The 12,339-nt window shown below is 39.5% G+C and overlaps 1 protein-coding gene across 19 annotated transcripts in view; it reads right to left on the reverse strand.

Moving 5' to 3' along the window:
* Positions 1-12,339, reverse strand: part of UNC79 (unc-79 homolog, NALCN channel complex subunit) — a 294,353-nt gene that overhangs the window by 95,591 nt on the left and 186,423 nt on the right. For all 19 annotated transcript variants that reach the window (XR_009210277.1, XM_032180377.2, XM_032180374.2 and 16 more), the window contains 3 exons: positions 5,772-6,058; positions 1,603-1,785; positions 537-699 (listed from right to left, as the gene is read on the reverse strand). Coding sequence is in view for 18 of the 19 variants with exons in the window: in XM_032180377.2 (XP_032036268.1) it covers positions 537-699; positions 1,603-1,785; positions 5,772-6,058 (633 nt within the window). In the remaining variant the exon portion in view is untranslated. The remainder of the gene's footprint in view (positions 1-536; positions 700-1,602; positions 1,786-5,771; positions 6,059-12,339) is intronic.

Here is a 12,339-nt window from a genome sequence, read left to right on the forward strand (position 1 = left end):
AAAGGTAGCAATAGAAAAAGTGTTGATAATAGAGATAGCTTACATCTATGCAGCAAAAATGTTTCATTTCCCTTGCCTTGAATCACTTTGTATTGAATTAAAAGTCTAGGAAAATGCACTTCAGCAAACTTAGACTCCATTGAAACTCTATGACCGCAAAGATCAGGGGCAAACTAGAGACCTACAAAGACTGGCTCCACTGTGTGCCAACCAAGACTTATTTTATAGCCCAAAAACGAGATGCTTCTAATACGTAAGAAAAGGCTTACAAAGGCTCCCGATTCAAACAGCAGAAAATATTTTACGAAATACTATTTCTTACGATATAGGCTTTGGAAGCATATCAATTATTCCTCTTGAATCCTCAATTTCAAAGTTAAAGCAGCAACATACATGGAACGTTGGAAAATTAAGAAAGTGATTTTTTTTTCACTCCAGAATGATATCTGGGAACACTCCTCTATCTCCTAAGAAAACATTGTCCAGAAATGTATGATGTATTGAAGCTAGGTTTGGGATGGAATTTAGATATATACCTTTTTCTTTTTCGCTGTATCTGCTTATGTTACTGTTGTCACTGTACAAAGGTCCTGCCGTGGCATGGGGCTTGCAGCTATGATACTGCGCATTGAGTGTATTGACTGTTATGTGAATCAGATGCAGCAGGATCTTGCTGATATCACAGTCTCGGTATGGATACTGCCCAATGAAACGAAGGAGAAAAAGATAAATGGTTATTTTAAAGGGCAGGCTTTTCCACCTGATCTTGCTGGACAGTTTTTGCAGTATCTCTTGGGGATAAATACATATATAAGAGAGAGAGAAGTAGAAACAAATTCTGCTCATGGCCTTATTTGTTTAGTTAGAGACAGGGTCTCACTCTGTCGCCCAGGTTGGAGTGCAGTGACGTGACCATAGCTCACTGCAGCCTCAACCTACCGGGCTCAGATGATCCTCCCGCCTCAGCCTCCCAAGTAGGTGAGACCAGGCACGTGCAACCATGCTTGGCTAATTTTTTGTAGAGATGGGATTTCACCATGTTGCTCAGGCTGGGCTCGAACTCCTGGAGTCAGGCAACCCACCCACCTTGGCCTCCCATAAGTGCTGGGATTACAGGAGTGAGCCACCACGCCCTCCCCGGTGGCCTTATTTTTACAAGAGACCACATTCCTTTCCTCCTTCACCAAACCACTGACAGCAATGCATGCCAGTTCATAGTTACATTTCTTTTCAAGAAAATTATCTGGCATAAACATTTAGTGGACGAATACAATTTCAGGTATCTTTTGTTTTCTGAAATAATAATTAATACTTAGATAAAATACAAGACTGAGTATAAACAGATGTTCTTGATCAATAGCCTACCATTTATCATTCTCTGTTTTAAACATTTTTAGAGCATATATTGACAGGGCTTCCCATTTCTATTTTCATTTCAATAGCTCTTTGGTTCTTAACAGGAATTGCATATCCTGATCTTCCTTCTGAAGGTCAAACTTTTATTCTACAAAATTTTCAACTAAAGACTCAGGTGTTCTCCTAATGCTATATGCTCTCTAAGAGGACCATTGCATCCAAAACGGCAGCGACCACCCAGCTCACCTTGTAAAGGATGACAAGCAAGGCCTTCAACCACATCTGCCGGATGTGAGGCTTTAGGGACCAGAGGGAGCAACGAGGCGGCTGTTGGAAATAATGCCGGAGTTGAGGACAAGAGCAGTATTTGAGCACCTGAACCACTAAGGGGAGAAGGTGTTTTCCCAAGTTAATGTTATAGTCCATAACCTGAAATAGAAAAAATATTAATAACTGATGGAAAACTACAAAGAACACTCAGAAGTCAAAAGGAAAAATCTGAGCCATCCCAGTGGTTAAAATTTTTAACAGGCAAAATATTTAACAGGCATCCCACAGAACATTAAAAGTAATGGCTAGTAGGCAAGAAGGAGGAAAAGTCCAACCTCACAAAAAATTTTTGAAACTTGTAAATGAAAATAGTTTTAATCTAATTAAGTGTTTATTTCAGTACCTATTGAAAATAAAATTTTGTCCATTCAACTATTAACCAGAGTTAAACTAGACAATGAAGAAACCTAGTATTGGTAACTACCTGCAGAAATGGGAATTCCTAGACAATCAGCAATACTTGGTTCAATCTGAACCAAGTATTATACCAACCAAACTTGATACAATCTTTCAGGAGAACTATTTAGCAATATATACTCAGGAATAAGGAAAAGCACATGCCAGGTGCAGTGGCTCATGCCTGCAATCCCAGCACTTTGGGAGGCTGAGGCAGATAGATTGCTTAAACCCAAGAGTATGAGACCAGCTCGGGCAACATGGCGAAACCCTGTCTCTACCAAAAATACAATAAGTTAATTCGGTGTGGTGGCACACACCTATAGTCCTAGCTACTCGGGAGGCCGAGCTGGAAGGATCCTCTGAGCCTGGGAGGTCGAGGCTGCAGTGAGCCATAATCACACCACTGCACTCCAGCCTGGGCTATCAGAGTGAGACCCTGTCTCAAAAAAAAAAAAAAAAGCGGGGGAAAAAGAAAGAAAGAAAAAGCACATACCCTCTAATACAGCCATTAAATATATCCCAAGGAAATAATCAGACAAGTGTTCCAAAATGTACATATAAAAAAATTCAACATGGCTTTGTTTATAGTCACCCCAAAGTGAAAACCTCAATATTCAATAATATGGGATTAGATAAACAAAATACTGTTTGTATAACTACAGAAAACTATGTAGCCATTACACAGAATATGATACAAATTTATTTACATGACATAAACTTCATAATAAATTTTAGGCTTAAAAAGGTTGCACCAAAATCTCAGAAATCACCACTAAAGAACGTAACCATGTAAGCAAACACCACTTGTTCGCCAAACACCCATTGAAATAAAAAAATTTTTTAAAGGTGGCACATATATCAGTATGTATAATATGAACCTATTATTGTAAAAATGTGCGGACATACATATGTGAGTATGGAATTATGTATGTGTATAAATTTGGAGGAAGCAATATATGCCAAAATGTTAGGAAGTTATTTTTGACACGGGTTTTCTGGAGTTATACAAACCCCATATAAAAATTTAATTTTTAATTTTTAGCTTATATTTCTTTTTTTTTTTTTGAGATGGAGTCTCGCTCTGTCACCCAGGCTAGAGTTTAGTGGTGCAATCTTGGCTCACTGCAACCTCTAACTCCTAGGTTCCAGTGATTCTCCTGCCTCAGCCTCCCACGTAGTAGGGACTATAGGCACGTGCCACCATGCCCAGCTAATTTTTGTATTTTTAGTAGAGACAGGGTTTCACCATATTGGCCAGGCAGGTTTCGAACTCCTGACCTCGTGATCCTCCCACCTCGGCCTACCAAAGTGCTGGGATTACAGGCATGAGCCACCATGCCCGGCCTTGATTTTAGCTTATATTTCTAAAGTAGACGTGCATAATGTGGATTTAGAGGGTGGGGAGAAGAGGGAGGAAGGGTTTGGTATCTGAAATAGTGACAGCTGAGAAAAAGCAGTGATCCATCCAGTTATCAGCATCAGCACAGGACGACTACATGCACATTGCTTATCGTTGTTCATTATATTACAATCTATTTGAGCTAATTGTCAGTAACAGAAATCATCTATTGAGTTCCTACCATGAGACAGGCATTGATCAAGGTGCTTTGCAATATGTTTAATCTATCAAAAAAGGAAATCTGCGTTACCAATAAGCAAGCAAGCAGAGAGTGCCTAAGCCCTAGCAGCTAATAACAGAGGTGGAGCTGAAATTCATATGCGCATCTCTCTAGCCCCAAGTCCTCTATCTTTGCAGAATGGTGCATCTGTTCTGGAGAGTGAGATTTGTAGCAATGACCAAATTAGGCATACATTTACCCTACGACCCAGCAATTCTTCTGGATCCATCTCCCTGAGGAATTCTCACATTGGTTGATACGGTGCATATACAAAGATGCTTATTACTGAACTGTTTGGGGTAGTGAGGCATTGGGAGCAATATGAGTCCATCACTAAGGGAATGGATGAGTAAAGTATGGTGTCTGTCCACCATGGCATGCAATATAGCAGTTAGAAGTAGCAGATGCACATGGAAAAGCCAGTGATGATGGTGTGGCATAAAGTTAAGTTGTATGATTAATTCAACTCTCTCCACCTGAAGCCAAAAAAGGAAGAGGATTTTTTTTTTTTTTTTTTTTTTAACCACACAAACAGTGGCCGGACGCGGTGGCTCATGCCTGTAATTCCAGCACTTTGGGAGGCCGAGGTGGGTGGATCACTTGAGGCCAGGAGTTCAAGACCAGCCTGACCAACATGGTGAAACCTTGTCTCTACTAAAAATACAAAAAAATTAGCTGGGCGTGGTGGTGGGTGCCTGTGATCCCAGCTACTCCAGAGGCTGAGGCAGGAGAATGGCCTGAACCCAGGAGACGGAGCTTGCAGTGAGCCGAGATTGCACCACTGCACTCCAGCCTGGCTACACGGCGAGACTCCATCTCAAAATAAATAAATAAATAAATAAATAAATAAATAAATAAATAAATAAAATAAAACCACACAAACAAAAAAGCCTATACTCTCTTATTGTTTCATGGGTACAGAGTTTCAGTTTAGGATGATAAAAAAGTTCTGAGGATGGACAGTGGTGATGGCTACACAACATAAAATTACTCAATGCCACTGAACTGTACACTTAAAACTGTTAAAATGGCAAATTGTACGTATATTTTACAAAAGAAAAAAATCTCCCACACTCCCTTGATGATACCAGGCTACCAATTCTTTTTTTTTTTTTTTTTTACTGTGCATGAAAATGTTTGATAAAATGGCAATTTTAATAGATAAATGTAAATTTGAGTGTGTAATACCAAACGGAAAGTAGCTGAAACACACAGAGAAAACAAGGCCTTACGTAGCTCCAAATTTAGCTGTTTTACACCAAACAAAGTATTAGAACATGTGAATATTAGAACCTTCTAACTGGAAAGATTTCTTCAGTAAGATACAATTGAAATTAATATAAACTAAAACTATAATTTCTAACATAGAATTAACAAACCAAATTTAAGTATTTTTAGTTAGCAATTGAAAAAAAATAAGCACAGTGATCTAGAAACCAAATATACTGGCCGGGCGCGGTGGCTCACGCCTGTAATCCCAGCACTTTGGGAGGCCAAGGCGGGTGGATCACAAGGTCAGGAGATTGAGACCATCGTGGCTAACACGATGAAACCCCATCTCTACTAAAAATACAAAAAATTAGCCAGGCGTGGTGGTGGGTGCCTGTAGTCCCAGCTACTTGGGATGCTGAGGCAGGAGAATGGCGTGAACCCGGGAAGCGGAGCTTGCAGTGAGCTGAGATAGCGCCACTGCACTCCAGCCTGAGCAAAGGAGCAAGACTCCATCTCAAAAAAAAACAGAAACCAAATACAGTAAAATGATTATGTAACTATCATATCAAGGTACAGACACTCTTCATATGCTACAAGGTTAGCAGCTTTCTCTCTCTCTCTCTCTCTCTCTCTCTCACACACACATACACACAGTCTCTCTCTCTCTCATACTCTGTCTCACTATTCCTCAGCCAGGCTCCCAATTCTTACTAATGTTCACATGCCCCTCCTGCATAATACCAAGCAATTTGTACAAACCTTTATGCTGAACCAGTGTTGGCTACATGGTATGTAATGCCTTGCTTCTACTAAAAGTATAAGGGTGTGACTTCTGAAAGCTGTTATTACACTTACTTGGGCAATTCCTGCAATGAATGCATTAAAGCAAGTTGACAGGCGCATTTTTTGAGGTGCAATCATGAAGCAACCTTCCTGCTGGTCATAGCCGAGTAAGACGTATAGGTGTCGCTTGACCGTGTTGAAGGCCTTTGCACTGCTGATGTCTGACTCAGCGCTGCTTTCATCCTTGGCCATGAACTTCATGAGCACTGTAATCAGCTGGTGAACTGTCTGGTGGTCGATCCCAGCATCTTCTGGGAGCAGGTCCTTGATGGTGTTGTCATTCTCGGGAGATTGTTGTCCTGTCAGTAGAAGAAAGGCTGTCAGTGGGTGGCTCATTCACAAGTGAAGTGACACTAAAATCTCTCTTAGATATTGATAAAGCACCCTTGTTTCTGCTTCTACAAAACTTTCTGCTCCAGACAGACTTTAAGAAACTTAAAGGCACAATATGGCCTAGTAGGCAGAGCCCTAGTCCGGTGAAAGTTATTGTATTCATCAACAACCAAGTAATCTGAGAGAATTAAGGGAATGGGAAGAAAAATACGGTGCTATGAAGCAATATTATCCTGAAACAGCAAGACAAATGCCTACATAAATTTTGCATTTAGCAAATTTTTTAATATGTTGGCAAAGTTTTATCCTCGGTGATAAAGGAAGTTTCCCTTTGTAAAGTTTCCAGCTTTGTAAAATAAGCATGTAAGAATAACTACAAAACGTTATAGTCTAAAATCCACTGAGGGCAAAACCACTGGGTTATTTTGTTTAAATTGTTATCTCAATTTAGTTATGTTCATGAATCAGCTAGTGCAAAAAAATATATATTTTCCAAACCCTGAGATATTAGCAATAGGTACTTTTTAAATGAAATAGTCAAAATTGTAAATAGCAAATTATAAGCCCTGCTGTATGTCATGAGAAACATACAAGGAAGGGAGAAGACACAAACAGGAAGAGAGCGAAGCATGAACTTTTAAAAACAGAAAAACACCACATGAAGGTGAGCGGAAAGTTCACATGGAAAGAAAAAATACCTTCGCCCTTGGCCTCCTCTTAACCTAGTAAATAACAGCATCTGAGCAGCTCCCTGACATTGACTTTCTCTGTTATTTTTCAAGTCAGAAATTACCCTGTCTCTCTTTGTTCTTCTGCCCCTTCTTATCACATTTGGTTCAGGACTTTGGGAGAAGGAAGACAGATATTTGCTCTTCTGTATTTACGGCTTGGGGATTATTCAAAATACTCTTGTCCTTTTTTTAAAAAATAAGCAACATTAGAATTTCTAAATTGAAAACAAAGATTTTGTCTGGTGGGTTAGATCAGCACCCTGGCATTCTCATCTCTCATTCTGCAAGGAAACATTCTACTAAATGATGACAAGCTTTGGTTACAAACCATTATAAACCAAGCCTTGGTTACACCCATTATAATTATGGTATAAAGGATGCAACAAAGAGTTAGGTAGTAATTTATACCTATTAACTCCTCAGTTAATTTGGCAAAATCTCAGCCTTCCAGGACACAGCCAAGAGAAGCAAGGCATAAGAAATGTTTCTGGGAATTGCAGAAATTTGCTGTCTCAAGCCCAAATACTTTTTCTCTGGGATAGTAGTATGAAGGTCAAATTCGGAATTTACCAGTTCAGACCTGCACGTAAGGTAACAAGCTTAGTTGTCAAGTTTCCCAGACAATCAGATGAATGTTGGTCTGTTCAAAAGTGAACTGCTGAGAAGGGATAGTTGACAGTTAAGTGAAGAGGCAGCAGAGGCAGCTTAGTGTAAGAGCCTCTAATACAGAGAAAACCATCTGACACACTTCAGTATGATTCCAGGACACTGACACTTTTCTGTCTCATAGAATCTGTTCATGAAGGAATGAATATGTATGATGCACTTTAGAGAAACTTTTTATCAAAAATTATTCAAATAAAACCTAAGAATTTGTTTATTACAGTGTTTCACATGCAGGGTGACCAATAGATTGTTAATATTATAATTACTTATTAGGCATGCATCAGAAAAAAAATCAATGTATGTGGAACACCCTATTTCAATGAGAGGCTGGAAAGGTGAAGCATCACAGCATGTGGTTAAATTAAATGTTCATAATATAGGATTTGACCAAATACAATACCTATGTAAATCCTTGTAAGGCAAAATAGAAAAAGTTTACAGGACTATTTTTTCAGCATTGAAAAATAGTTTACTCAGGCTGGGTACAGTGGCTCACACCTGTAATCCCAGCACTTTGGGAGGCTGAGGTGGGAGAATCATTTGAGCCCAGGAGTTTGAGACCAGCCTAGGCAACATGACAAGACCTGGTCTCTACAAAAAATACAAAAATTAGCTGGACATGGTAGTGCACACCTGTAGTCCCAGCTACTCGGGAGGCTGAGGCAGGAGGATCACTTGAGCTTGGGAAGTTGAAGCTGCAGTGAGCTGTGATCAGGCCACTCTACTCGAGCCTGGGCAACAAAGCAAGGCCTTGTCTCAAAAAAAAAAAAAAAAAGAAAAATATTTACTCTAGATTTGTTTTTCCACTAGAGTATTACTTTACAACTAGAAGGCCATTATTGTTTTGGACATGTTTGGGCCAAGAATATGACAGGGTCCCCTGCAGGGTTCAATGTTATTATAGCAGCAAGTAATGGCTGTTACAATATAGCTTCAATCTTCAATTCCTTTTAGCTCTGGGGTGCAAGGTTGAAGAGAACATGTATCACTCAGTCCTGCTCAGCCACCTCATGTCCACACTGGCTCAACTCCAAAGTCCCAAAGTTAAAAATTGGAACCAGAGAGTGTTTGAGAGGAAGTTGCTCCTTTGTTTTATAGTGCTGAGAATCAAGGGACCTCAATACAGAAGAAAGGGAGCTCCCAGCAAGGCCCAACTGGGACCCTGCCCCTGTTTCCTTCCATCCCAATTCAAGTCTAGAAAATAGACTATCAGATTTCAGCTTAAATATTTAAAAACTCTTCTTCTCATTACAAGTGGGCATGTTTCTAAACAATGTGTAACCCTGAGTTTTCCCATTACATCATATTTTCCTGATGACTGTCATTTCATACATGCCCATCTCACTAGATCATTTTCACTGATCTTAAGTTTGCTGCTTTCCCTGAATAGCAAGTAATGAGTGATCTTTAACAACTGTACTGAAAAAAAGGACGTTTATGGAAACTTTTGCATAAAAAAATTTTAATCTCTTTTTATTCTAATAATTTACCCCTCCAGTGTGGGCTTTGCAAATCTGCACTTTGTTTATTGCCTCTCTTTGAAATAGAGTAAGCTTGTGACTGGTGCACTCTTCATAAAGACAAGTTACCTTAATCAAATCCCTAAGAAAAATGAGTTGTAGATAAGCTGAAATATTCTCTACTGATAAAGACAATATTAATGTTTTAACCTAGAAAAGGTATGAAATTTCCATTTCAAAACTAAATGCCTACAAGCATTTTCTCTAAGGAAAACAAAACGCTTAATAGTATTGAATTCTAGTCTGTGAAATTCCTATATCTGTCCTAACCATAGAGATTTAACATGTTAAAGGGTCTGATTTTATATTTTCTATAAAGAGAAAATATATTTACAATTATAATTATGGAGGCAGAGCTATTCCTACCTTACCTTTAATGTGGACTGATTCCATGACAATCTGCCCACAGAGCTGTATAACTGATTGAAACTCCAAAGTGTAATACAACATTATTTATTCAGATGATTTGAAACCAGGCAGGATCAGGATCTGCTTTTCCAGACTTATCTCCTATTATTTCACCCGAAATGGTCAACGTTCTTACAAGCTGGGCTACTTGCGGGTCTCAGAATGGAGCCAACGTTTTTCCCTCTTTGCACCTTTGCTCATGGTGCTCTCTTCACCTTGCAAGGTGGTTCTCTACCCTCCCCCAACAATTTTGTGCTATAAACTGGTCCCCAAAAGCCATTCTTATTAGATATACCCAATATTCGTCTCAGCAATTGGATGTGATCCCTAAATTCTTTAAATTTCTAAAGACAAGAAAGGAGGGAAGACAGGAGAGAAAAAAAGAATGGAGGAAAATTCCTTTAGCATTTTCCTAACTCCCATGTGGCCAATGACAATTATGCAAGGCAGAACATTTTGTGTATTCATTTGCCTTAATACTCCAATAAGAACATAGGCTTCTTGAAGGCAAATGACATATTTTATCCATCTTTATATCCCTCACAGAATAGGGGCCAATGTCTGACATATGGTAGATACTTATTATACATAAATGTCTGTCAAAGTGCACCAAATTCAAATAAATATGTCAGAGCTTACATTCTGTATAAGAGAAAAATTGATAAAGTCCCAAAGCAGAAGGAATATTGGAACGTTTCTCTATATGAACTGACTCACTGACCCCTCTGCCAAACCAACAAGTGACAATTAGGTAGAGGAAGAAAGGATCCCTCCATGAGCTTACTCTGCACTTGGTCCAGGGAAGCCAATCAGTAAGCACTATAAATGAGGTTCCATTCCATAGGCAGCTCTCACTACACTGCCTCGCTCATCTCCCTGCCTCCTTACCTCAGTTTTCCCTTGTGTGTGCACACATCCACGGCAGGGCTGGAAAGCTGGGGCAGTGGCTAACTTCATATCCTCCTATGCTCCCCATCCCTGCCATTTCTCCTTCCTATTCCACGTCCTATTATCGTGTGTTTATGTCTCATCCACCAATCAAGCCTGGCTGAAAAGCCACCTGTCCATGAGACCTTCCCTGATGTCTCCAGCTGGTAGAAAGCTCCCCTCCCTTTGCATTTGACATGACTCATCCTGCGTACTGTCACTTTCACTCAAGATGAGAGTTTACTGATGTTCATACTTAATATCCCTTACTTGGCCATAAGCAAGTTAAGAGTATAAAAATTTCCGAAGCATCTTTGTATTCTTCATATTTCCTAGTCCAGCAGGTGTAAAATAAATATTTGTTGAACAAGCATTTGTGGCACACATCTCTGATCCAAGCTACTCGGTAGGCTGAGGTGAGAGGATCCCTTGAGCCCAGAAGCTCAAGACCAGCCTGAGCAACAGAGCAAGACCCCATCTCAAAAAAAGTATTTGTAATGTTTGTTGAACAAAAATTGTCACTTCCCAAAAATATATCTTCAAACAAGAGTATTCCTATAAAAACAACTGTACTCTGACTTACTGGATCTTAATGGTCAATAGGCATTTTGCAAGTTAGTGAAGAAGTGAATTGTAAACCATCTGTAGAAAGAAAGAGCCCAAAGAAAAGTTATTTGGAATTCTAGGCTGGGACACTCAGGAGGCAGCAAAGGTCAATGCAAGAGTGCTTTATTGGTCCTAACTAGTACTGGGCACCTTCTCTTACAGATACAAATGCAGGCCAAGAGATCTCCAGGTTTCTCTGCAGGCTGAGGCAGAACTTGGAGTATGCAAGTCCCACGAGAGATGGGGATAGCTCTGGACCAATCTGGGGTCCTAACTGGCAAAGTCCTTTGGTCTGGACACTCATGGCCTTAAGCCACTCTGTAGCAGGCCTGAAAGCCCAGGCCAACTCCATAACCAGACTGGTGTCCTCATGTCCCACAGGGCAGAAATACCCTAAGACCAGTTCATCAAGACGTAGTTGTGGTAGAAAGAAAGCAAGCCAAATCCCTTGGATGCCAGCATCGGTTCTGATCCTAACTAGTTAGTCATATGTGACCTTAAGCAATCACCGAAGCAGAATCACTTAATCCCTCACCACATCAGTTTTCCTGTAAGTAAAGAGATACTGCATATACAGGAAGGATTATCATTATTACATACCTATTATTGTTTAATTATGCATTCCAAGCGATGAGGAACATGATATAATTAAGCGCCCTATGTTCACATGGGATTGATACCATTAGTTCAGTATTGTGCTTATATAACAACAGCTGCATTCTATTCAATTAATCTTCATCAGTATTCTAAATACATGAAGACAAAATTTCCTCGTTCTTACAGCACCAGTGAAAGTACTCCTTATGTCTAATCATACAAATTGTAGATGAGCAGTTAAAAAGATTGTGTATCCCATCAATTAGGAAGAAATGAAGGTGCTGAATTCCTACTGGCAGTTACATGCCTTGTTACAGAGCTCAGGACCTCTGGGCTTGAGACCCAGATCAGTCACCAACAAGCTTGTTCTTTTGTGAGAATCTCAGTTTCTTCCTCTATAAAATGAGACTGTTAACACATTGCTAATGTTTCAGCTATAAGATTCTATTAATTTTATTTAGATGCACAAAGCCTTTGATTTGAAAAGTCACAGAGGAATGTGACTCTCTGCAAACCTTGCAGAGTATACCTCCTATAGAAAACAGAATTTTCTATTCCATTTTCTGTGGTTACCATGTAAAGGTTAAGATCAGAGAGTCATAAATTGTAAGTCCACTGCCAAAAAGTTCAACCTAAACAGCAATTAAATTTAAATCTTGTTGTATAAAGGGGCATCTGCTTTATTTCAAGTCTAATCAATAAGAGGTCCGCAAAGAGGAGCTCATTACTTGGACCAAAAAAAGTATGTTCATTAAGTAGCAAGTTCTTCAGTTTCCACTTAATTACTGTCTT

The sequence above is a fragment of the Hylobates moloch genome, unplaced genomic scaffold, assembly GCF_009828535.3.
Source record: "Hylobates moloch isolate HMO894 unplaced genomic scaffold, HMol_V3 SCAFFOLD_16, whole genome shotgun sequence".
NCBI classification, from domain to species: Eukaryota; Metazoa; Chordata; class Mammalia; order Primates; family Hylobatidae; genus Hylobates; species Hylobates moloch.